Source organism: Setaria italica, chromosome II, assembly GCF_000263155.2.
Source record: "Setaria italica strain Yugu1 chromosome II, Setaria_italica_v2.0, whole genome shotgun sequence".
NCBI lineage: Eukaryota > Viridiplantae > Streptophyta > Magnoliopsida > Poales > Poaceae > Setaria > Setaria italica.
Window position 1 is genome coordinate 25,779,881 of NC_028451.1, and position 27,566 is coordinate 25,807,446.

The following is a 27,566-nucleotide window of genomic DNA, read 5'->3' on the forward strand; positions in this document are numbered from 1 at the left end:
ACAAAAAAAAAAAACAGATGAATAACTAATCTCAGCATGATCATATAACTATTAAGAATCCAGTTTCCATCGGCTCAAAACTATACACACGCATATATTAAAAGCAGAAACCCAACTTTGGTTTACCAACAAAAGTTCCGTTGGGGACTAGAGCCAAAACAATATGAACAAGCACAACCAGAAGGCTGTAGACATGCACAGATGATGAATCAGGATCAGCTCTGAAATTAGAATATGTACATATTGCTGAAAGTTTGTTGCATATTAGCACACGCAGGCAAGTTACTCTACGGACTGTACAGTTCCCGACAAAATTTGGAGGTCAATCTGTTTCTAGATTCCATCAATATGGACAGAGTCATCCACTGACAGACTGAAATCTGAACCCATTCCAGCATTAAGAGTTTCAGACAACTTGGAGCAGGTTTCTGCAGAATGCAGCACCATCAAGAGCAGGTTTTCGCAGATTAGAACACCACGAGCAGGTTTCATTGCAACCTCACAGTAACTCGAGTTCATGTTCCATTGAAGCGAAGTCGAACCCACTCCAATCAAGCTCTGCATCCAGGTCGAATTCTGGGTCCTTGATGGGAAGAGGCAGGTGGCTAATGTCAGCCAGGCCAATATAGTCATCATCCAGAGGTTTGTATGTAGCGGTAATAAAATCTCTGACTGTGAACATATCTTCTGGCCTGGTGAAACCATCAGGTGGGAATTCATCAGCCGGGCTGTCAGAGTCACTGGCTTGATGCTCATCTTTCGGGTTTAGCATGACATCCTCTGAAATCTCAAGAGCTTTGGGGGAGAAATTCAGTAAGCTTTCATCCATAGGCTCACGGTGCATCTCCATTAATGGTCCTACTCTGTTCTGAGCTTCTTGTGCCTTCTGCTCGCATGATACAGATGAAGAAACGCAGGAAACCAAGGATGAGTTGGAGGCTGCATGTTCTGACATGGGCGGCTCAGCTTTCATGGCCAGCATCTCTACATGAAACTGGTTCCATTTTGCCTGATACGCCGCAGCAGCCTCCTCCTCAGTGTCATGTAAACTGTACTCCCTTTTCTTTGTCAAAGGATTGCGTATCTCTGCTTGCCAGCGACCTGAGTCCCGCAGGCGCACACCACGGTACCTGCTCGATGGTACCTTCCTCTCTGGACCATTCAGATCCTTTATTCCACATGGCATGATGGGTCTTAGAGGCTGTGAGGTTTTATATTTCTTTACAGGAACTAGCACCTCTCTTATAATTTTCTTTTCTTTCTTTGGGTTCTCATCATTTTCATCACCGGAGGAGTCGGTTGCATCAGGATCAGAGCAGAAAATGCGAACCTTCCGCATAGGGGGCATCTTCCTGGACCGCAACATCTTCCCAAGCAACAGCAATCTGCATATATGCCCAGTGAAATCATCAAATATGCTAACACAGGGTTACTATCACACAATGTGAAAGAGAGGATGCATCCACCTACCAAGCAAGACGTATCTACAGCTGCAGCACCGAATCTACCAAATCAGAAAGAGGATTCTCTCTTTAACTTCTTAACAGAATTGGAGGAAGGGAGATTAGTTTTCTTCACTGCAGATGTTTCAGGAGATGAAATTCAGGCTGACTGTTTGAATTAGGAGGGTTGACAAATTCAATCCGCCCAGACCAAACCTGCTAGCATTTAAATCAGACAAGATTGTAAGACAATGGCTCATCCACATTAAGAGAAGGGAAATAGCAGATACTCATTCACACTTTATTTGTTCCAAGTATTATTTCCTTGTAGCTTTACACTTACCAAGATTGATTGTGATTTGGGGGAAGAATCTTCAACTCGTACTGCTTCAGGTACAAGACAGTACGAAGCAAGGTTCTAAATGCAGGAACCCAGAGTACTTCACCCCAAATCCAAATCTGAAACCAATGTACATTACTATTAAAAAAAACTTTCACTGAAATACGAACACTACTTGAATAGTCTCGCCATACGTTAGCAAACAGATATGAACACCATCTTTGCATAAACTAATGAGATAATATTATGATGTTCACATAGAACACCGAGATCAGTTTTTGTGCAGCTCAACACTGAAATCAGAACAGGCACAACAACATTGTTAACTCCAAATTTCGTACACGAGCAAAACTAATCTGAGTAGACTGAACAAGCAGGGAGTTATTTTATTGCAATAACATGAGAACAGGTGGTCAGTTGAGTCATGGCAACCAACAAAATGTTTGATGCTTTACATTAAACAAGCAAGCATCCATAACTGTTAAATCTTGGAAACTACCAACACAGCAGCAGCAACTGAAGACAGAAGTACCGTCAGACAGGTAAACAACAGAAACCTTCGAACTTTAGCACCTATACACGGAAGATTAACAGAGTTTGATTCATAGGAAACTAAGAGGTTACCATGACTGGACTACAACACAGAACGAAATCTTCGGAACAACTTAGTCGTAACTCAATCAGGCATGTGAAAAAAAGTTACCTGGAGACCCTGAAGTGCCTGCGGTCTCTGGCGCCCCTCTGCCAAGGCTGGAGGAGAAGGGAGCGAGAGGAGGCTGGCAGTGACGGGAGCTCAGAACCATGGAGCTGCGGCAGGGCAGGCGACATAAACCAACAGCTCGCGCGTGCCGTACGGCGAGGGAAGCTCCACTCCTGCTCTCTGCTGGTCGTCGCACAAACACCGATAACAATGCATCAGATCCCAACCGAGAAGTGGAACTGTGAAATCAGAGATAAGGACCCAAAGGGGGAACAAAGATTCCATCTTTTCCGCTAACAGATATAGGAAAGAAACAGAACAATCTCGGAACCGGAGTAATGCACAAGGAAAATAGCCGGAAAAAAGGAAAAAAAAGAGATCGAAATCATACCGAACAACCGAGAATCCTACCGGATTACCCGACCGAATTACGCGAGAAATAGAAGGGGGGAAATGCAATCTTTCCCGGAACAAGAAACAGAGCAGGCGGCGAGAGAAGAGATCAACCGAGACCCGATACCCCATATCCCAGGCAGAGGCACAATCAATCTTGGATTCGACACGCCACTTACACGAGCGGGCGTGCGACGGCGACCTCCGGAGCCCGGGCCGGGGAACTGATGATTGGGGCGGTGGAGCCGGCGGAATTGGGGCAAATCAGGGGGAGAAAGCAGCTCGGAGCTTTGATCCGGAGGGCGTGCCGGGCGGGATCGGAAGGGACGGCTTTGGATTCTTGATTTCTCCGGGAGGGGAGGAGGTGGACGGTGACGACGGACGAGGGTTTTAATGGAGGGCGGAGGGAGATGACGGGACGTTGGGAGACGAAACGTGTGAGCAGGCGCAACGGCACCTAGTTCATAGGCAGGGTACTAGCGCCAGTGATAGCGGTGGTGGATTTTTGGATTTCTTTTTTTTTTATTTTATTTTCCCTCCATCAGTTCGTTTTAGGTTTCCTAGGTATAATATAGATGCATAATAATATTTATATATCTAGAAAATAAAACGATCTGCAATTTGGAACGGAAGTAGTACCTTCAAAGTATTTTGCAACATTTGACAAAAATGAAGTTACGGTATTTTAGGGATTGATTGACATGGCCCACGAGGTAAAACATTCGCCAGCAACTTCAATGAAAATATATACTATTGAAAATAGAAAGACTAAAAAATACTATTTTGTGAATATTATTTAAATAATATACTTGTACTATAAATAGTCAAAATGCCATATATGGAAGATCGTGTCCATGGCCAAAGGTTTATTTGGGATTTGCAAGTACCAGTACAATTTTGCACGTTTTATACTAATTTAGTAAGCAAACTCAAAATTGTGCAAATTATTTAGTGTTAACCACTTAATACATAGATGGTTTATTAAAAGCATCGAAAATATTTTCCATGGGTACTTACCAAAAGTGTCTACTTAGTATAAGTTCAAAGTTATTTTATTTATTTATAGACAAATTAAACTTTGACCGAGGACCTTAAACAAATTGATATAAATTAATTAAAAAAAATCTAATGACACTAATGTAATCTCATATTTAACATGGCCGGTCTTTTGCCTAAGAAAAGTAAACTTGGTCAGTAATGTTTGACATTAAGTCAGCAATGTCAAGGATTGCAGGAATTTAGAAAAAATAAGTAATTATATGTATGTCGCAATTGATGGCAGGAAGCTTGAACACTCCATTAAAAGAAGAAGAAAGCATGCACAAGGTGGCTCATTTACAAAGTAATAGTAACATATTTACTTTTGATTATAACTTTCTATCACACAAAAACATATGGCGATGGAACAATAATCACACAAAAACTTCTTATTTTTTGAAATGGATCCGAATAGAATTTGAAGAAGGGGTTCAACAAAAAAAAAAGATGAGAAAAAAATGGAAAAGACCATAGGGCCTCTGTTTCGGTAGGTTCTTGCTTGCCCCGCTTCCAGCAGCACATTGATAACCAACATCAGGTTTTAGTTAGTTTTCTTTTTCTTTTTCATATTTGCTAAGAGAATTTTAGGTAGTTTATTAGCCTCGTGTCGCTGAAAACTCAGGTTTTTTCTAGTGAGCCAAAATTGTGTCAAAGGACAAGGGAGTCGTATCATGTGAAAACGAAGCGTGTCACGGCAGCGAAGCCAAAACCTGGGGCAGCGGGCTCTGCGCAGCCTCACCAGCTTTCCGTGTTTCGGAAAGCACAAGCAGGCACAATCGCGTGCGTGTGCGTGCGCGTGCGCGTGCGCGATCGCCTGATGACGAGTGTCTCGGAGACGGAGACGACTGCTCGCTGGGTTTCTTGGACTCCACGGTAGCCGCCAGGGTCCACGACGGCCCATCGCTCGCCACACACACTTGGCACTTCCCTGGGAATGGGGTCCAAAGCTCCTATCATTTTATGCACGAATCTACCAGTCCCCGTCAATTTGATGATGTAGCTAAACGGAGCTTTCTTCACCATTTTGTATCTCCTCAAAAGAAACAATGTTTGTTTTCCTTGTTGGCTCGGATACTCGTTTCCTGCCTGTCAAATTCTTTTAGTTTTGACCGTGTTAAAATTATTAGCAACGTAAGATTGTTGCCAATGGTTATTAACAACATAATTTTGACCCTGGAAGTTATTTTACCATCTATAATTCTTTATTTCTCTTAAATATTATTACACTTTGATGAATGCCAGGATTTCACTTTTCAAACAAGTTGCAACTTACAATCTCTGTCCCCACCCACATGGTTCCCCACGCCGAGCTCCCACCCAGCCATGTGAACAAGCGATGAGGTGGGCAGCACGGGCAAGGCGGAGTATGGCGGGCGGTGGCTGGGAGGAGGGTGCGGCGGAGGTGGGGGTGTGGCTCGGTGGAGGGTTTTGATCTGTAATATCAACTATTATTACCAGAAAGAGATACAAACAGATGTTTTAATCTGTAAACTGGCGTAGTGGTACTTACATGGAAGACTGGCAGAGCTTCTTTCAAATATGAAGGTACTGTTGATGCTTTTTTGGGCCAACACACGAACGCACATGACCGTACGACGCGCGGGGGCTTGTTGTAGCACCTCGGCGCAGGCCGGTCTGACCGGTTACAGGGACCGGTCTGACCGGTTGTCGGGCAGGCCGACGGTCGCTCGTCCGGGAAGGATCCCGTCGGGGCAGGCGCACGCAGGGTTGCTCTAGGATCGGTAGGCCACCTAGAACGCCTTCGAACATCGTCGAGACGAAGGAAGAACAACAAGATGGGGTTGGAAAAGCTAAGACAAAGAGGAAAAGTAAAAGATGCAAAAAATAGTAGATTGATATGTTTTTATCGATTGGATCTAACTCAATCGGCCGTGGCCCTTCATATTTATAGGGAGGGGAGGTCTTGCCCCTTAAGGAGTCGAAATCCTAACAAATCTCATGCAAAAATACAACTCTAACCCGGTTTACACAGAGCTAGACCGGTCAGACCGGCCTGGGCAACCGGTCTGACCGGGTGCAGATCTTGCAAATGTCGTATCTTCCTCATCCGAACTCCAAATCGGACGTTCTATATATGAATCTTGATCTACTCGATGAGCTCTACATAATGGTGAAGTCCAATTTCCATTTTGGGAATTTTTCCCAAACCGGTCTGACCGGTTGGGAGACCGGTCTGGACATGCTTGACCAGATTTCCCAAGTCCTGCCACTTTTGGGTGTCAACACATGCCCCCCCTATTTTCTAACAAAGCTTGCATGCCAGAAAATAATCTCCTGGTCCAAAAGTGTCTAAGGACGATGAAAAACACAACATCGGCTATATTTTTTCGCTAAGGGCGATAATTGTCTTATCAGCCATGAACTTGCTCTTGATTCAAGAAACAACTTGCTTTGGACTCCATACCTGCTTGGTAACCACTGACCTTGCTGGTATAGCCGTTGCTTGCTGCTCCATTGATTCTTGCTTCCGCATTCTTTGCAATCTCCTTTTTTGGGTGTGATTCAAGCCTGAGGGATACCACCTCGGCTGCAACTATTTTGAATCTTTCTTGCTGTCTTTCTCACCACCTTTAGTAACAAAGAGTGCACTTTTAACCAGATTATTACTAGCAACAACCAGTCTTTGCAATGAACCATAATTTGAATATGCAAGAGAATATGAAGCAATGCATGGTTGCATATAAAAACCTTTAGGATCAGGAGGTGAATAATAGCAGGGGTATGGCCAAGACCATCACTACTAGATTTTTGATCTAATGCAACGACGGAAAAACGTTGCAATATGCCCAAAATTGATGCAATATCTAGCAATTGCAACGGCGACTGGTTGGTTGGCAGGCGTAGCAAGTACTGGCATTGCAATAGCTCTTTGCAACGTTTTTTGTGGGCCGTTGCAACTTATGATAATTGCCACACACATTTTCGTTGCATTATAGAGTATAGCAACGGAGGATTTCGTTGCATTAGCATGTATTGCAACGCAAGCAGTCATTGCTATAGTACGTAGTTGCAACGTACAAACTCTGTGGTAATATGGTATTTCGCAATGATTTACATAGTGGCAATAGAATATATTGCCCGGAAATTTGACGTTGTGACATATCCTATGACAACTAAATTTCTTTTGTAGAAATAAACTATATTGCAATGAAAACTATTACGTGGGGACTGTTTCTATGGCAACACAACTGCTTTCGTGGCAATGACTTATATTGCCACGGAAACATGTTTGGTGGCGATGATTCGGTTTGCAACGGAAAATATTACGTTGTGGCAGATCATATGGCAACACATTTGGTTTCGTCGAAATAAACTATATTGCCATGGAAACATATGTGGTGGCAATAATTTGTTTTGCAACAGACAATATTTAGAAGCAAGATGATATGTTGCAACGAATTAGCGGTGAAGGTTATTATGTATTATTGCAACTTTTATCTTCCGTGGCAATAAGTTGTTGTGCAATTGAAACTATATAGATGCAATAAAATATGTAGCAACGAACTGGGGTTGCTGCAATTATTTGTTTTTGCAACAGGTGGATGTATTTCTTTTCGCAACTGGAAGATGTTTTTCGCAACAGATTGCATTTTATATATTTGTATATCGAATCGTTTGTGCAATGAATTGATTTCACCAAAATATGAATTGCATCATCATGAATATAAAACCAAGCCATCTCGACATTCATAAAGTCAAAGTGCCAAATACATATTCCAAATCAAAAATAGTTTATAACTAGTGTTGGTATATCAACAATACTAAATCCTTGTAATGTAGGCTACAGGAATCATGCAATACATTAATTTTCCTTGTGTCAACCATGTCATGGCTCTGAGTCCATGCGATCCATTGAAGAAGAATGTTCTTGTCTAAAAAAAACAATGCAGTGCATCAGCAAAAGGGTCTCATAGTGCAGTAGTATGTACTAAACAAACATGATCTTGGTAATTTGTCTTGTGCTTGTGGACACGTGGTCTGGCACAGAGCATATTATTCGCACACTGGAGACTGCTCTAAGTTTAGTGATGCACTTAAACATAGATTATAAATCAGGTTTACTTCTGCATACCTGTTGGCTTCTTGTGCGCACATGTTTTGTAGCAGCATTTAGTAGTTGCCGTGTACTAATATATGCTTCTGCCACATTGTTGCTTTTGCTATTTTGAAAAAGACCTCGAGACACTATACTAGTTCTATGTTTGCTAGCATTTTTCTCAACTGTTGGCGTAGCATCACTTGGGATGATGCTCCTTGGGTCAGTCTGCATAGGAAAAACAGGTGGAAGTAATTTAGGGACAAAACACATTCCAATATGCTAATTTGTGTAACAAATATCCAAATTACCTTTACCTGTAGTAATGGGGTTTCTCTCTGTTCAGCAAACTTTGATAGCATCTCTTTCATGATATCTTACCTAAGTGCTTGCCTTTTGTTATTTTCCTCTTCTTGAATCTGTAGCAATTTTTCTTCCAATATCCTTTCCCTTTCAGCCTTTTCATTTGCAAGTTGTTCTTCTACCTTGTCAACCTTTTGTTGGAGCGCATTATTTTTCTGGTTGGCCACTTCTTTAGCACGGGCTTGCTCTTGGATTTGAGCTTTCAGCAATTCACTGCGTGATGGAGTTTTAGACAAGTAACCATGACCATGGGTTCTGTGGGTTTTGCATCCTGTACTTTCCTTGTAGCATATTTGGAAAACATTGTTTTCCTCTGCAGTGGAGATAGGATTTGTACATTGCGTTCTCTCTCGGAAAGCCTTAGTCATGCATTGTCCTAATTTAAACAGCAGCATTGGTGTTGGTATTGAACATTAAAAATAATAAGAATAATGTTGTTAACAGTGAACTATGTAGATTACTTACATACATAGCCTTAGATGCTTCATCTGACCATTGCCCATTCTTCATATGAGTACTCAACCAAAGATTTAAATTCCTTGGTTCTTCTCCTGTATCCGGGTCTCTCTAAGATGGCATGAATGAAGCACATTAGCTTGACATGTATGCAAAAGACCGTACCATACAACATTACCTGCTCATGGCTCATGTTGGAAAATGATTTGGACCCTATGGCATGGTTTGTCTTTTCTTCTTTACGGTTCTTGGAGTTCTGGTTGCTAGCTTTCTGTACATCAGTAGTGCATTGATGAAACTAGTAATAAATACATGGGATATATGGAAGGACGAAAAGGAAATGCTATGAGACCTTGAAATTTGGAGATCCAAAATACAAGATAAGATAGTGCCATTCTGCAATGTCAAGGTCTTCTGGCTTGTGTTTCATTCTTGTTGCGTAACTGTCGTACGCCTTGTACGTGGCACTGAGTGATGATCTCCATCCTTTGTATCTCACCATCGCGATAGCCCAAATCTTTTCCTTTTCATCATCAACGTCTACAAGCTCCCACCTATACTGTTTATGTGAGAACACATTTAGACGAAGAAGTATTTTGCTATTTGACGATTATTATAGCAATCATGCAGCAGAATTAAACATCGTACGTACCAGTATGTCGGATGCTATAGAATTTTTCACATTTTCATGTATGTCTTTCCATTTGTTGACTCCAATAAGTGGAGCCCTTTTCCTTGTAAACATTACAATTTCATCCACAAATGACCAAGCGTTAGGGCCTACGGGACCTCCCAGCTTTGTGGAAAATTCGATTTTAAGTTTCTGTGAGCCGCTCCTTATCCTCTTTATGGCTACTGATAAACCCTTGAGGGCACCATGTCCTCCTTGCTTGCGCCCTTCACTGGAGTCTCCTATGAATCCATTAAGTAAAAAATGGTCAGATAATTGCAGCAATGTAGATTAGATTAAAATAAATTTGCAATGCATAGCACACCTTTTCTCACTTTTTTGTCATGCCGAGCATGAGTTGGCCTATCTGATATGGTGCTGATTGCATGGCTGCAAGACATTCGTCATCAGGAAGGTTTTGAACTTCATCATTGTCATCTTGATCTAAATAAGATGCTGCATATCATACAATGGATCCACATCAGTCTATACATTTTTTGTTCAGAAGTAATATTAACTTTGATTGCTGAATGAATGAATAGAAATTACTAATGTCTTGAAGATACTCTTTATGCCTTAACCATTCTTTATATGTCTTGATGGTTTCGTCCCTGTAATCATCTTTAAATTCTGCACGTAACGAATATGTAAGTGCAATGGATAATACAACACATAGCTTATGTAAATTGTGACTGGAGGAATTGTACCTACCTGTGTCTGGTTCATCCTGCTGCAGGTTTTGAAGCCATATCTTGTAAGCATCTATTTGTTCTCCTGTCCTTCATCCTTCTGTAGTTGTTTCCCTTTGTCGCTTCAAGGGAGTTATGGTTACCTGCAAGTTAGTCTGTTGATCCCTTGTTAGGAGGATCCTGATTTTCCTGTCTTTTGAATTGCTTTGTAACATGGCTGGGATTTGGTGGTCATAATCAAGAGGGACGAGGGCTGCTGTGTTCCTGCCACATTGCTCCTTATGGTACAAGAAGGCACGTCCATAGTAGCCGAGCTTTGACTTCAAACAAACCAAGTTAAAAAATGTGATATTAGCCCTATCACAAGTGAACTGGGCAGTTTCATGACCGGAAGGTGCCCCGACACAATCGATAATTACACACCACCTCTCACCAGTGAGTCTGCAATCAAACTCATATGCAATCATTCACTGACCAATTTAATGTCCTTACTCTTACACTGGAATATTAATCTATAAATTCAATAGAGAACTATATATAACCTTAGCACTAGAAACTAGGCATGTATCGAGATCTTCCAATTTGAGATAGGAATATAACCCTAGGCATGTATCCAGATCATCCAATATCACATAGGACTATAACCCTATGCGAATTTTCGATTGGATTTGCAATAGCCTGAGAAAACATACCTAGTTCGGGGAGGTTCAAACAAAAACTCATCAGGACCATCGTCTTCAGTCGCCATCTGTTGGTCGCCGGTGGTGTGGGGTGGAGTCGGCCTCCTGCCATCGAATCCAGTCGCCATCTGTTGGTCGCCGGTGGTGTGGGGCGGACTCGGCCTCCTGTCGTCGTCTTCAGTCGCCATCTCGACAAGGAACCGAGAGTCGTCGGGTCGTCACCCCCCTCTCCCCCACAAACGTCAAGGAAACGTGATTAATGGCACCGGGATTTTAGTAGATGGGGATTGGTAAAAATATATGGAAGGCTTATTTCGGCGGGGCTAGGGGGGAAATTTGGGCAGGGCAAGCGGGAAAAATTTGGCTGGGGAGGAGGAGGAGGTGTTTTGGTATATATCGACACGTTATGTTTCATGCGTGTTTAATTGGAACATTTGAGCAATGTGTTCAATATTGAAATCACTATGCACATTGCTTCATCTATACATGTATATATTCACGTGGTGATTTACATGGTGATAGTGTGGCACACAATGAGCATATATAACTAAAGATAGTGTGGCACACAATAAGCTCCCCTTTGGCATGGCTCATCCAAATAAAACGGCTTCACCGGTGAAGCCAATACCTGTGAAGCCAATAAACATAAGGCATATCCCTTAGTGAGAGAGAAAGCATTAGGATTGCATTGGAAAGTATATAGATTAGCGTGGAATAGAGATGAACAATCTAATGAAACTAAGTTGACACCATAAAGTTGAGATACTTGACTCTCCAATATTCTTGGAATGACTTACAATTAGGTAATTTGAAACTCCAAGTTTCTTGGAATGACTTATAATTTGGTCAAAGTTGAGATACTTGACTCTCCAAGATTCTTGGAATGACTTACAATTTGGTCAAACTTGAGATACTTGACTCTCCAAGATGGAATGACTTATAAGGCATATTTTTGTCGTTTGGGCTCGTGCTCCCAAGGCATATTTGACCATCTTGATCTATGAGTGTATAGTAAAATTAAATAGTTTGCAATAATAGACAACTCACGGTATAATTTGTCTGTATTGCTGTCCCTATGTGACTTATATAGACGGCAGTCACTTAAACTGTTGAACGTGCCCTAATTTGGTCAAACTCCAAGTTTCTTGGAATGAGTTATACATAGAGTCAACCCATATATATGCAAGCTCATGATTTTTAGGATCACATGCGCGCAGCAAAATGAAGGTTTTCTAGCAAACTTGTCTTGGGCCACATGCTTTTTGTGGGTCCGGCTCCACCTGTCACTGCCTAATGTAGTGTGGCAGTAGCCCCAAGGAGTTGGCAGGCTCAGCGATGCACACGTGCACAATCCAGCATCAAAGATCTTCTCGTCGACACTGTGCCATTGCGCCGCATGTGTCAGCCAGTGTCACCGGCTCTGCGGTACTGCGCCCGTGCCATGATTACGTCGCGCGTGCAGGTTCCCCATGCATACCCCATTTAACACAGTAGTTGAGGCCCTGCCTTGCGTCGTTTCGTGCCGCCCAGCTACCCTTTAACCGGTCGTTCCGCTGCTCTGTCCTTTTGTTTCCGCAGTCAAGAGGCGTCTCGTCTCCCGGCGTGCGGTTGCGTTAATGCTCTGTCTCTCATGCACGCACGCATATATAAGGGCCCTCGCGCAACAAGCCCTCTGCACCCTCCTACAACAAGCCGTCGCCACCATGCCTCACCGCTTGAGGACTACTTGGGCCATGCTCAACCCTTCGTCCTCCGCTCCTCGCTCCCTGACGATGCGGCCTCTCCCGCCGTCATCCGATGATTCGGACCGCTCCTCCTCCCCACCTTGCTCGATGCCGCTGCCGCCTCCCCCGCCGTCGTTTGACTCATCGGACCTCAAGGTCAACCTCAAGGACAATTCGGATTGGGAGAGCGATTCAGAGGAGGAGGATTTGGTGATGGCACAGCAGGGGCCATGTCCGGAGGAGGTTGCCATCCTCAACTCCTTGGAGACGGCGCGGCAAGAAGAGGAGGACCGGCGCCTGTGCGCCATCACAAGAAAGGAGACTGAGGACTGCATCCTCAGGCGCACTCTCGAGATCTCCACCGCAGAAGTGGAGCACGCCGCCTGGAGGGAGGATCAACGGGTGGCGATGGAGGTGGAACGCTGCCGGCGCGTGGGTGCAAGGAAAGAACGGGAGGAGGCGGTGGCGGTTAAGGAGTGGAAGGGGCACAAGAACTAGTTTATATGTAAATGTTGTCAATGGAATGAGCTGGTCTTTTGTTTTGGTTGTCGAACTTGTTCTTTTTATGTTTTAACGATAGTGGTAATGGTAATCAGTTAGTAGTTTTATCTTGTTCTTGGAGTTTTTGCCAATGTTACCAGTTAGCATAGTAACCTAAAAACACGGTGCAAAGGATACAACACTCACTTGAGTAGGAGTAGGTAATAGCAGAAGGTAGCTAGTGGAATCAATGTAAATGTGGCGATCAACATCAAGTCACATCAGTCACCCAACCCATTTTCATGTACACATCTAGTACTCACTTACTGCTGAAGCGGCACATCTACACAAGCGGCTTAAAACCAAATGCGCATCTACACACAAGAAGAGACCCCGGAGACAGTGGCATGTAATCATACGTAGTCACATGTAATCATATGTTTCACAAGTCTTAACTAAAATTATTGGGAATTTGGTAGGTTCTACATTGTTCGTTAATCTAAAAAAATGCACAATATATGTAGTAAAAAAATGAAAGGTAAAAAAAAGGACCACTGCCGAAGGGGGCCCGATGAGGCTCAACCTCATAGGGAGCCCAATAGAAGGCTCAACCACAGAGGGAGCCCAACCGAGCCCACCAAGAGCAAGTAGTCAAGTAGCGAATCAGGTGGCGTATCAGATGGTAAGATTTCAATGGTGCTTGTGCGCCTCCCTTTTTAAGTATGGCAAGGAGCTTCTTTGTGAGCGAGGTGGTACTAAAAATTGTGGCCATGGACTCTGGCGCAACAGATTTTGTATGTGGGCTGGCCCATTACGAATTCTTCCCCGCTCCCCCATCTCGCTCGCTTCTTCCCACATAAGGCCCCAAATTGCTCTGCCCCGAGCTCCTGCGCCGGCCGCCGCTCTTCTGCCGCACCGAGATCAAGCGCCGCCTTCCGGTGAACTTGGGATCCGATGCCGCCTTTTGGTCAATGGGTAGGTCACCGGCCGGTGGGGAACGGGTAGGTTGCCATATCCCAAATCTTCAGTTTATTATATTGTTAGATTCACCGTTGATTGCAAAGAACTACAAATTATGAAAGTTATACAAAAAACACATCTGCCGCTCCGTTCACAGTAGAATTCACAGGCGCAATGTATCCATCATCGATGTAGTCGTCCGTGTGATCTTCTTCATCTTCATTTTCTAAATCAATAGTTGTTGGTTTGGGTACAGACTCAGCAAGAGCCTTTTCAATAACAGTTGCGTCACTGGTGACACCTTCAATGCCAGTCCTAGTCCAGTTTATCAAATCTTCATGTGTGCCCGATTCGATCATATCTCGAGCTCCGGCATCGAGTGAATCAACATCAATTTCTTCCGGGTTGTCTAATTCTGGCATGAAGAACACATTTCTGGGGTTCATTCTAATAACAGTGCTCCAATCTTGTTTCTTTGAACCTTTCACATAAAACACTTGCTGAGCCTGTGTCCCCAAAATGTAAGGTTCATTTAAATATCGCAATCGAGTTGTATCGATATCTATAATACCATATTGATCCTTGTTGAATCCTCTACATTTGCTCCTACTAGCAGCACGCACATCGTACCAGTCACATTGAAATAGGATGACTTCCTTTTGTGTCGGGAAATCTAGTGCATAAATTTTTTTGACCACACCATACCAGTCGATGTTGCCAATAGTAGGATCACCATTCACAACAACACCAGAATTTTGTGTAGTCAGATTCTTCTCTACATGAGCAGTTCTAAATAGAAATCCATTGATGAAGCACCTATTGAAAACACGTGCCCGATGGTCTGGTCCCTGAGAAAGTGCATACATGGCATCACTTTTTTTCTGTCTGCATAAAATATGTTCATCTGAAAGAAGTATAAAAGAACAATGTATAAGTACATGAGCACTGAAAGTAATAAAACCTGTGAGGAAATTGTACTTCACCTTATGCTCGAACCAGCCTACAAATTGTTCTGTATGACATTGTTCAACATTCCTGACACACTGTTTTCTAAGTAAATCCTTATGCATACTACAGTAACGGTCAAAAGGGGGGGGGGGAATACAAAGTCAACAAAAAAACATGTATGTGCATACTCCAATGTAAGTAAATTAAAGTTACTACTTACTTGGCCCATGGAATAACCTCATCACAATTTGTTAATATCCAGTGCCTCATCCGCTGCATATCCAGCTTAGTAAGTTGCACAATTGCAAATCCTTTCTTAGTATAATCAATGTTGCTGAATATTCTTAAACCTGCTGGTGGTTCATTCACTGCAACCCTTTCATGATGCTTTGGACGATTAATCTTTGTGTCCACGTCATCCAAAAAGTGAGAGCAAAAAGTCATGCACTCCTCTAGTATATATCCCTCTGCTATTGAACTTTCAGGATAGGCTTTGTTTCGCACATAGCCTTTCAACGTACGTAGATACCTCTCTATTGAATACATCCATCTATAGCATACAGGTCCTCCTAGTTTAGCCTCTTCAGCAAGATGAACTGGCAAATGCATCATGATATCAAAAAAAGCTGGTGGGAAGATGGTCTCCATATGACAAAGAGTCTCTCTCATCGAAATGTTCAATTTTTCTAACTCTTCGGTGCTCAACTCCTTAGAACATATTGCATTGAAGAACCTACTAAGCTCAATCAGTGGTTTAACAACCTCTTGTGGCAGTATGTGACAAACCACAATGGGTAATAGTTTCTGAAATATAACATGGCAGTCATGAGTTTTAAGTCCAGAAAGTTTACACCTCGGCACATCCACACATCTCTTGATATTAGACGCGTAACCATCAGGCATCTTGACACCTTGCAGAATTTACATAGATATACCTTGTCATCTTGACCCAAACTGTACAATGCTGGAGGCAAAGTGTATTTGTCATTCATCACCAAAGGATGTTGATCCTTCCTCATGCCCAAATGTTGCATGTCCATACGAGCCTTCTCGCTATCCTTGGATTTTCCTGCCATGTCAAGCAAGGTCCCCAGTATGCTCTCACATATATTTTTTTCAATGTGCATCACATCCAAATTATGCCTTACAAGCAACTTTTCCCAATAAGGCAGTTCAAAAAAAATACTCTTCTTCCTCCAATTGTGCCATCTAGTGTCCTCTTCACGCTGCTTCCTCTTTTTAGTCGTGTTCCCAAATGTCACTTGCTCAAAGCTTTCATACTATTTCAGCACACCTTCCCCATCCAGTGGCACTGGAGGCTCCCTCATTTCCACCTGGTTGTTAAAGCTAATCTTATTGCGGTGCCACCTGTGATCCATTGGTAAAAAGCGGCGATGACCTATGTAGCAATGCTTTGAACCAAATTTCAGCCATAAATAGTCAGTATCCTTGTGGCAGTATGGACATGCAAACTTGCCTTTTGTGCTCCAACCAGATAGCATGTTGTATGCTGGGAAGTCATTAATTGTCCAAAGTAGAACAACACGCAGAGTGAAATTTTTCTTTACCTTTGCATCCCATGTCTGAACACCATTGAGCCAAAGATCTTTGAGCTCATCAATAAGGGGATGCAAATACACATCAATGTTATTTCCTGGAGATTTTGGCCCCAGTATCAACATTGACATCATCTAGAACGGTTGTTTCAAACACAACCAAGGAGGCAAATTGTAAGGGATTAGGATCACAAGCCATGTAGTGTATGTCACGTTCAACATCCCAAATGGATTGAAACCATCAAATGCAAGACCCATCCTAACATTATGAGGATCCAAAGCAAATTCCTTATAAATTTCATCCACGTGTTTCCATGCCATGGAGTTAGCAGGGTGCCGCATTTTTCCATCTTGAACAAGTCCCTCCTTATGCCAACACATGTATTTACATGTGGTCGCTCTCATGTATAACCTTTGCAGACGAGGGGTCACTATAAAATACCTTAGGATTTTCTGTGGAACACGCTTCTTAGGTGCAGCATCACCACTAGCTGCCTCCTTCTCACTTGAACCAACAGGTTTCCATCTAGTCTCTCCACATGTTTGACATTTATCCAAGTCAGCATATTGTTTTCTAAATAAAACACAATCATTGATACATGCATGTATCTTTTTGTAGTACAGCCCAAGATCACAAACTACCCTTTGCACTTTATCCAAACTATCTGGAACACAATGACCTTCAGGGAGCACAAGCGAGAATAGCTGAAGCACAGCCTCCAGAGCACTATTACTGAGACCAAACATGCACTTAATCTGAAATAGCCTGACAATGAATGAGACCTTAGTAGCCTCCTTGCAACCTAGATATAGTTTCTTCTGCGCCTCAGTTAATAACTTAAAGAATTTCTTAACGCTTTCATTTGGCTCTTCAGTTCGGATTTCACCATGTATTGCACCACTGATTAGTGAGGAAACCAAATCATTCATAGACGGACCATCCCCTGATTCACCATCATTGCCAACTCCTTCAGTGATGCTCGCATATGAATCCTTTTCTTCTCCTTCCCCTTGGATGAAACATTCAGAAAATCCCCTAAAAAGCAAATGATTTCTAATTTCCTCAACTGTTCTGTATGACATGGAACGACATCTTGTACATGGACATGGTGTCGTATCTCCTTTACAAGTGCCTGCAAATCTAGTCTCCATAAATTTCTTCAATCCTTTTTGCCACTGATCTGATACTTGTGGCAGCCGCATCCAACTCCGATCATCATTATGCGACATTAATCTCCTGCATATACAGTTAGTTGCTTATATCAGTACGCCAATAAGTCCCTGCTTTCTCCATCTATATATAATTACCTCCACATCGTCCGACGTCCGGCCGTCGCCGCCCTGCTACCGCCGCAACCAGACCATGCTACCGCCGCAACCAGACCCTGTTGCCGTCGCTACCCTGTAATTACCCTAGGTCAACAACAAGGGTAGCGATGCCATATAATAGGCATGAATGCAACGACCAGGGTCATTAGATAAAGCAAAGCCCAGCACCACGAAAAAACTAAAGCCCAACCCAACTTTTTTTTTCCTCCGATGCCTCCCCTCCCGTCCTCGTCTAGTCCGCCTCCTCTCATCGAGCCCAGACCTCCTCCGCATCCTCCTCTAGTCATCCTCCACCAAGATCCGCACACCTCCCCCTAGATCCGGTCCCCTCCCAAGTCCCCGCCGCTCTCCATCCGCACCGCCCGGGTCAATGAGGGAGTACCATCACGACGCTAGGGGTTGTTTTGCCTGGGGCAACAAGGTCATAAAGTTGGAGACGCCATCGAAGGCCCACACTGCGGGAGGTCGGGGCCGCCGTGGCGACGCTTCTTCCTCATGTCGTCAACAATTGCACAGCGGCATCAACAGGCGGCCTACCACGCGGTCAGTTTCGAGGGGGTTTACCCTAGGGAAATCTTTTTAGGTGAAGATAACTGCCGACTCCGACTACGATTCTGATGTAGTTATCATCGGCCTGAACTCTAAAATTGAGTCCGACACAGAGATGGATGAGAATATTGACCACATGTGCGATTAGTGCATCGATGAAATCATAATGTTCTTAGTTTCTTATATGTTTTTATCTATGTATCCTCATTTGTACTACAATTCAAAGATGGTTAAGATAGCCATTGAACCATTGAACATTTTTCTATGTAGCTATGTATTGCACGTTGACTCCTGAACCATTGAACATTTAGGCAACATTTAGGCAATATTTGGGAGACTGATTCAACATTGATCATTGAACATGATAGGAATGGGAACAGGGGAATGTCTATGTTTTTATCTATGTATCTATGTCAGAATATCAGTCATGCATAAACCTCTGAAACATTAATCATTGGACATTAAAATATTCTAAACATTGAATGTCAGAATGTATTGTAGACTGATTGTTTGATGTATTGCAGACTGATTTCGAAGAGTTGAAATCTGCTTTCAAGAAGTACGTGAATCATGCCAACAAAAAGTACAACAAAGTGGTGCAGGAGTGCCATGACCTTGCCAAGAAGCTTGACATAACTAAAGAGAAGGCAAAAACATTAGTTGCAACAGTTAAGAGGCTTGGCAAGAAGAAGGTAGACAATAAGTAGGTCTTGCTTCACAAAGTGTTTAGTTTTGTCTGTAACATAACCTCTAGTGCTATGATCCCTATCTGTCATGTTCTTTTGGACTGCCTGTGTGCATGGTGGCAAAACGTTGCTTGATAAGCCTCATTTTGATCAATGTGTTTGCTATGATCCCCATCTGTCATGTTACATTTGATCAATCTGTTGGTCTAGCTGACAAATACATTTACATTATTAAATTATTGATTGAATGAGGTTACTGAAATAACTGTCAAAGCCTTGCAACATTGCCTACCTATTAAGTAAAACTCGCAACCATTTTTCAACTCGTGGCGACAACACCTATCTATTGCAACAAATTTCTTGTTGTTGCCATGGGCTATGTGGCAACGTAACAAATTCGTTGCAATATATCTTCCTACTTGCAACATTACATATTTCGTGGCAATAACCCTTACATATTGCAACGCAAAAAAAAAACTTTATAACAACGCAAAAAATTGTGGCAATTTGTTCAGCAACTCGCAACCATTTTCAACTCGTTGCGACAACACCGACCTATTGCAACTGATTTTCCGTTGTTGCCTTGGGCTATGTGGCAACGTGACAAATTCGTTGCAAAAATATCAAAGCCTTGCAACATTACGTATTTCATGGCAATAACCCATCGATATTGCAATGAAAACAATTAATTATTGCAATAAAAAACACACGTGGCAATATCGCCTACCTATTGCAACGAATTTTGAAATGGTGGCAATAACGCCAACCGGTTGCAACAAAAACTCAAAATCTTTGTAATAACCCCTACCTGTTGCAACAAAATTTGAGTTGATGGGATGATGGCCGTGGCAATAGCCTTGAAATCTAGTAGTGCATGCATGGTGTAGTCAGCCAAAAAGATGTATGTGATGCAGCAACATGGTTTGCATGACATTCACAAGAACAAGACGATTTTTTATTTTTACCTTTATTGTGCCGACTCCCTTGTTTCTAACCAGATGCTTCCTTCTCATATTTGGCCAACACATCCTTGAAAGTCGGCTTTGCCTTATTCTTCAGATTTTGCTTGGCTCCAGATTTTTTGGGATGACTGGCCAGACCGGTCTGTGCAGAACCGGTAGCCTTGTTTTTGCCTTGCCCCCCCAAGCATAGAAGTCTTTGCTGTGACTTGAGGCACCTTTTTCTCAGGTCTTTCTTCACCAATAATCACATTCTTCCTTTAGCCTTTTCGGCTTGATCCGGTCGAATTAGGACTTTGAGATTTGTCAACTCAAGAGTATTCACCGGAAAAGGATTTTGATCAACTTGCATTTCATGAAAAGTCAAACGACCTTCATTAATAGCTGATTGTATTTGCCGGTGAAACACATTGCAATCATTAGTGGCATGTGAGAAAGTATTATGGAACTTGCAATATGCTTTCCTCTTCAACTCTTCAAATGGAGGCATAGTATGAGAATTTTTCAGATGTCCAAGTTTAAGGAATTCGTCAAAAATCCTATCACACTTGGCTACATCAAAAGTAAATTTCATATCTTCTTGCCGATTCTTTCGGACCGGCTTGAGAGAAGCACAAGTATCAGGTTTACCCTTATGTGGCAATAAGAATTTAGTAGCTAGGACATCATTACTCTCATCGTCCGAGGAATCATGATCTAACATATGCATGTTGGGACGATCAGATTTGAGCCGACTATCTTTAGCTCGGCTTTCCTGAGCCAATGCTCTTTGTAAGACCTGGGTAACATTAGCAAATTCATGACCCTCCAATTTGTCTCTAATATGGGATCGCAATCCATTAAAAGCTAATTCAGCAAGATCCCTCTCGAAGATGACAAGACTATAACAACGTTTTTTTACATCTCTAAACCTTCTGATATAATTAGCAGCAGGCTCATTAGGCTTTTGCTTAACCGATGTTAAATGACTCAATCTCAACTCATCATCTCCACTATAAAAGTGGTCATGAAATTTCTATTCTAATTGCTCCCAAATATGAATAGAATTAACAGGTAAGAAGCAAACCACGAAAAAGCGGTTCCAGTTAAAGATAAAGAAAATAACCGTACTTTTAATTCTTCTGCAGAGCCAGCTTCTCCTAATTGAGCAAGATATTGGCTAACATGCTCTCAAGTGGTTTTGCCATCATCCCCACTAAACTTCACAAATTCAGGACAACACCAACCAGAAGGATAAGGAGCCTAATCAAAACTCAAAGGATATGTCTTTTGATAGGTACGGGTTTTATGCTTCACCTCTATTCCATAATATTCCTTCATTTGCTTAGCAAGATTGGCATGAAACCTATCCTGAACTTCTTGAATAGTGGTTGGCGGAGGCAATGGTGGTGTAACAACATTCGATTGCAACACATTCTGTTGTATAGGTGGACCATGAACATTCTGTTGCAAACAACTATTGAATTGAGAATTAGGCATGGAACCATATGAACTACCCAACCCAAAAGGCACCACAGGAGGAGTGCTATAAGCTGCTGCTGGATATGGATTTAAAACTCCAGGAATCTCACCAGATCGGCCAGAGACAGCCTGAACGGGAGGTACAACAGCTATAGGCTCAGGAGATGACACATACGGGACCAAAGCACCCTGACCGGTCAGACTGGTTAGACCATGCGGTCTGACCAGTTGATACTGACCAGATCGAGGTGGAGGTGATTGTCCCATAAAGTAGTGCAACGTCATGCCATACTGAGGCCCCACTGTGGGTGTTGCCAATGTACTATTAGATGGGATATGAGGTGGTACAGGATTAGAAACAGATGCAACATCATTGCCCCCCCACACGTTTGCCATTAGACCTATCTACCATATCTTGCACACTTTTATTTATCAATAAGTGTAGATCATCAATTACGGTAGTAAGGTCAGCCATGGTAACAAAAGGAGATGGCGGTGATGATGTGCTTACATTGGTTTGTACCTCAGGTGGCGGAGTGATGAAAGTGTTGTTGGAGGTAGAAGCTGATATGAACCCGCTAGGGTTGATTCCCGATCTTTCGATGAGAGGCGTGGGATAACTCGATTGGTCGATGGAGACGACGTTCACGGCCCGACTACAGCCTTCCAAGCTGCGCCTTAGCAACCGATACACCACCTCCAATGGCTGCCGCGATCTTGTGGAGCGCGTCACCCGGCCACTAGGGCACTCGTCCTGCAAGCAATCGAAGAACAAGCAAGAACAAGTATAACAAGCAACTCAATTGCAAATATAGAGATGGAAACCAATCTGAAATTGATAAAGTTGGGGTTCCGAATCGAGTAGAACGGATGGTCTAGTCGACACACGCGTCTACAAGGAAGTAGCAATGGCTAAACTTACATCAAAACAAAACCCAATCTGTTCGTGGCGGCTCTAATCCTTATTAATACCTAGGAGGATGACCAGGGGGGTGTTGGGGTCGTGCTCCAACCCTAGGACACGTCCCTAATGGACCCAACTTGATACACGGCCCATCGGGCCAAAATAGGGCGACGCAGCACCTGTGGACAGAAAACCTCTCGGTAGTATTTCGATGATTGCGGCCGCCTCAGACTAGATATGGACATGAGTCCGGATCCATATGAAAATAGACTTCATAAGGATTCCAAAGAGTACTTGAACGCCCAAAACGGAGTCCGGATGAGGTCGTGGCGGTCGTTGCAAGTTGGGCCAGAACTGTAGTCCGAATCCAGCACCAAAACGTGTTGGATTGGATCTCTTTCTTTCCTTGGGCCAAAAGTGACGTGATGGCCTGGTGGAGGACGTTAGGAATACTTGGACTTGGCCCCCAATCTACTTCTTTGGTCCTCCATGCCTTCCATGTGTGTTTAACACTATTTTTGATCCATGTATGTATTTCTGAAATTGACAACCAATACACATCATGGTGCAACATCAATTCATCAAATGTATCACATATAATTATGATAAAGAATTGTTTCACCTCGGAGTCAAAAGATGCCAATATGGTTGTATCCAAGCATGTGATGTCCTCATCATTCTCCCCTTCTTGGCTGCAGGTCGTCCTCGACTTGCTCCAGTAGCATTCTAAGGTGCTTGTTTTGATGTTGGAGCACGGAGCGACGGCCATGCTGCATGGCCACAACCAGTAATGCTCCCTTTCTTTGGTCTTACCCTGTTGCATATGAGAAAAACTAGAAAAACTTTGCAAGACATTATTAGTGTTAGTGCAACCCTCTATTTGATCATGGTATTGTAGCCCAAAAGGATATTTCAGCGTGGAGCAAACATAAACTTTATGCACCAAATATTCTCCTTTGCTATCATATTTGCCAATTGCATGAAGCGAACAATGATTAAAACTTGGCAAACCAGAACCAAATTGAAGTTTCTCTTTTAGACAATTTAGATTACACAAAACATCAAATTCAATGTAACCCAAAGTATTTAAAGAGGATAGCAAATTCAGTTCATCTTGTGCACAAGTAATAGGATGAAAAAGCTTATCTTCAGCACATTTGTATGATTCCAAACCAAAAGTATCACACTTATTCACTACTTGTGGTATAGGAGTAAAAGAATCATCAGCACGCAAGTCCTCTTTATCACAAGGAACAGCAAGTAATTCATTTTGTGACAAAGGAAAATCAGCAATGGGTTCCACTATTTGTTGCTCTTCATTAGCATCGAGAGTGGACAAGTTTTGGATATAATGGGTCACATCATTCTTGCAAGTATTCACAGATAATAGAATCTCCTTTTCAACATTGAGAGCAAGGCAAAACAATTGACCAATATGTATGTATGATTTGCTTAGCAACAAGGTTTGAATTTCAGAATTGAGCCCTCTCGTGAACCTACACATAACATCTTCCATGCACTCATCTAATCCACCATACATGATACAAATTTTAAAATCATGGAAGTATTCTTTCACAGTCCTACTACCTTGCCTCAAGTTGTCTAATTTTTCAAGCAAATAATTAGCATAATATTCAGGAATGAATGCATCTCTAAAAAGAAATTTGAAGTCTTCCCAAGATCCTAGAACTTTGTTGTGCCTACAAATGCGTTTCCATTCAAGCAAAGCATATTCAGTCAAAACATTAGATGCAATATAAATCTTTTGTTTCTCGGACAGGTCATGCTCATCAAATTCATTATCTACTTTTATCTCCCAATCAATGTAAGCTTTAGGATCAAACTTACCATCATATAACGGCAAGTGTTGAATAACACCCTGAATATGAGAGTCTAGTTTCATCAGCTCCAAAATCTCCGTATCACCTGCCATGGTTAGTAGGAAACAAGAAACACAAAAATAATATGTATCCTCCTGTCAACTACTATGATGTGTTGGTTGTAATTCTCTCAAACTCAACTTGTAAAAACAAGCCCTTACAAGTTCTTACCAATCCAAATAGGAGGTGACGGCAACCAACAAGTCTGCAACCGTGGAGTGAAGTGTATCGATGCCGCAGCAACAAAAGCCTGTCAAGCTGTAGTCGAATATGTGGAGCTCTAGGTGGGTTAAAGCAAGGAAATATACTAGCACCACGTTAGTCACAAAAGCAAGCTGAATAATAGTTCAACGGTGGTACTGTGCTGGTCCTAGCCTAGACCGTGCTAGAGACGTGAGCCTGGACACAAAGGAAGTCACAACACACCACCGGAAAACAATAGGGAAGCACAACGAACAACCCCTTTTCTTCCTGTTTTTTTCTTTCTTTTCCTTTTTTTTTCTTCTGCTTTTTTTTTCTTTTTTTTTCAGGGGATCCTCAAATCTGATTATATGAACAAAAGGACTTCACAAGAGTCACACACCACACAAACTTTTTTCGAAAGGATAGAAATCAGATTTGGACTCAAGACAGCAACAGGGCAGCTGTCAATTCGGACTCCAAACCGATTCTAACTTGAACTCAGCACCACGTGGGATTTGATCTTAAACAAACTCGGAGTAGGACTTAGACTTGAACACAAACATGTATTCAGATTCAGCCAACAGAAGGTTTTATATGGTAGCACACGGCTGTGACTGGAACGTGATAAGAACTCAAAACTCTAAAGGACTAAAACTAAGACCAGCAACTCAACACAACCGAAGCAACCAAAAACTCAACAAGCCCTAACTAAGCAGTGCTAGCAAAGGCTCAAAGGGTTTATAGGATTGCGGGTAAACTAATCTACTATTTTTTTTGGCTTTTTCTGGACTATGGGAAATTAAAAACAGCAAAGAACTAGAAGTCTCTCACCGATAAACCTTGCTCTGATACCAACTGATATGAACCCGCTAGGGTTGATTCCCGATCTTTCGATGAGAGGCGTGGGATAACTCGATTGGTCGATGGAGACGATGTTCACGGCCCGACTACAGCCTTCCAAGCTGCGCCTTAGCAACCGATACACCACCTCCAATGGCTGCCGCGATCTTGTGGAGCGCGTCACCCGGCCACTAGGGAAAACGTGTTGGATTGGATCTCTTTCTTTCCTTGGGCCAAAAGTGACGTGGTGGCCTGGTGGAGGACGTTAGGAATACTTGGACTTGGCCCCCAATCTACTTCTTTTGTCCTCCATGCCTTCCATGTGTGTTTAACACTATTTTTGATCCATGTATGTATTTCTGAAATTGACAACCAATACACATCATGGTGCAGCATCAATTCATCAAATGTATCACATATAATTATGATAAAGAATTGTTTCACCTCGGAGGCAAAAGATGCCAATATGGTTGTATCCGAGCATGTGATGTCCTCATCAGAAGCGAAGTCAATTTCCTTGATCTTCTTTATCAGGCCTCTTCGGTCGACTTCGAAACTTGTGATCACGGCTCGCAAGTCCTTCTCATCGCGCTTCTTCTTGCGCTCCTCCAGCATCTGGCAAATCTCTTTAGGAAGTTGCTCGAACGTCAACTTGACCATGTTCTTCGTAGTAACATTGGAAAGATCTTCTTCACCGACCATCACAACCGTTGTGTCTTTCTTCTTCTTCCCTAGCGGAGTCACAAAATGTGTTTATGCTTTTTTGGGCCAACACATGAACGCACATGACCGTACGGCATGTGGAGGGGCTCGCTGCAGCACCTCGGCGCAGGCCGGTCTGACCAGTTACAGGGACCGGTCTGACCGGTTGTCGGGCAGGTCGATGGTAGACCTTCGAACGGTCGCCCGGGAAGGATCCTGTCAGGGCAGGCGCACGCAGGGTTGCTCTAGGATTGGCAGGCCACCTAGAACGCTTTCAGACATCGTCGAGACAAAGGAAGAATAGCAAGATGGGGTTGGAAAAGCTAAGGCAAAGAGGAAAAGTAAAAGATGCAAAAATAGTAGATTGGTATGTTTTTGTCGATTGGATCTAACTCAATCGGCCATAGCCCTTCATATTTATAGGGAGGGGAAGTCTTGCCCCTTAAGGAGTCGAAACCCTAACAAATCTCGTGCTAAAATGCAACTCCAACTCGGTTTACATAGAGCCAGACCGGTCAGACCGGCCTGGGCAACCAGTCTGACCGGGTGCAGATCTTGCAAAGGCCATATCTTCCTGATATGAACTCCAAATCGGACGTTCTATATATGAATCTTGATCTACTCGACGAGCTCTACGCAATGGTGAAGTCCAATTTGCATTTCGGGAACTTTTCCCAAATCGGTCTGACCGGTTGGGAGACCGGTCTGGACAAGCCTGACCAGGTTTCCCAAGTCCTGCCACTTTTGGGCGTCACAAGGTACTAACGGGTTAGACTGAAATAGAGCAAGTGAACAAATTTACCATGAGATCTTAATTCGTACTAGCGTGAGTGCAAGCGCTTCACAATGGTTTTAAAGGAACTGATTCATACCAAGCGGATATCAATCAATACTAAAAAATAACAACGCTGACATAGAACATTGGCCGTCCAGTGATAAATTTTTCCCTACGTTCACATCATAGCACCTTGACAAATTTCTTGCTCCAGTATTTACATTCTACTACTTGCTACAATACAGTAGATGCTGCAGTTTTAGTGTGTGGAGTTGCAGATGCACAGTTCTTATCATAAATACAACACAAATTAAACTCCAAATTCAGCCTGTGATGCTTCAAATGAACACCTCTTCTTGTATGTACACTATGAAGACAAGTTCTCATGTGAGAGGATATGCACCCCAACATATATAACACAACAAATAGTGTTGGGAAACAAATCTCAAGAAGACTCGTACACAACAAAGTTAAGGAAGCACTTGCGATTCAACTCTGAGAAGTGAGCATCCATGTACATCGGAGTAGGGTTCCCCTTTTATAGTATCTTGAAGGACACTTTACATTCCACGATTACCCTCTCTCAACTACTACATTATTGGAATATATTGTATACACAGAGGTCTTTTGGAGGTAACTTGTGCGACTTGGTCTCCTCTACTGAGTCATGCTTCTCACGCCCTCAGGCAATCCCGCAAATCATGCTCTCAGGCGATCCCACAAATCACGCTCTCAGGCGATCCCGCGAATCACGTTCTCAGGCGATCCCGCGAATCACGCCTTCACGTTTCCAATGTCTTCG

General features: G+C 42.8%; 1 protein-coding gene across 6 annotated transcripts; it reads right to left on the minus strand.

Moving 5' to 3' along the window:
- Positions 1-22: 22 nt before the first annotated feature.
- On the minus strand, positions 23-3,364 carry LOC101769674 (ethylene-responsive transcription factor ERF118). Of its 6 annotated transcripts, none has more exons than XM_004956484.3 (5): positions 3,055-3,364; positions 2,486-2,662; positions 1,786-1,901; positions 1,471-1,658; positions 23-1,385 (listed from the first exon to the last, which is right to left on the minus strand). In XM_004956484.3, exon 5 carries the CDS (start codon positions 1,364-1,366, stop codon positions 500-502), a length of 867 nt encoding a protein of 288 aa, XP_004956541.1. In that variant the 5' UTR covers positions 1,367-1,385; positions 1,471-1,658; positions 1,786-1,901; positions 2,486-2,662; positions 3,055-3,364; the 3' UTR covers positions 23-499. The 6 variants fall into 6 exon arrangements, with proteins under 6 accessions (XP_004956541.1, XP_004956543.1, XP_004956542.1 ...); XM_004956486.3 differs by having other exon boundaries at positions 1,471-1,661; XM_004956485.3 differs by having other exon boundaries at positions 2,486-2,665.
- Between the last annotated feature and the right edge of the window lie 24,202 nt (positions 3,365-27,566).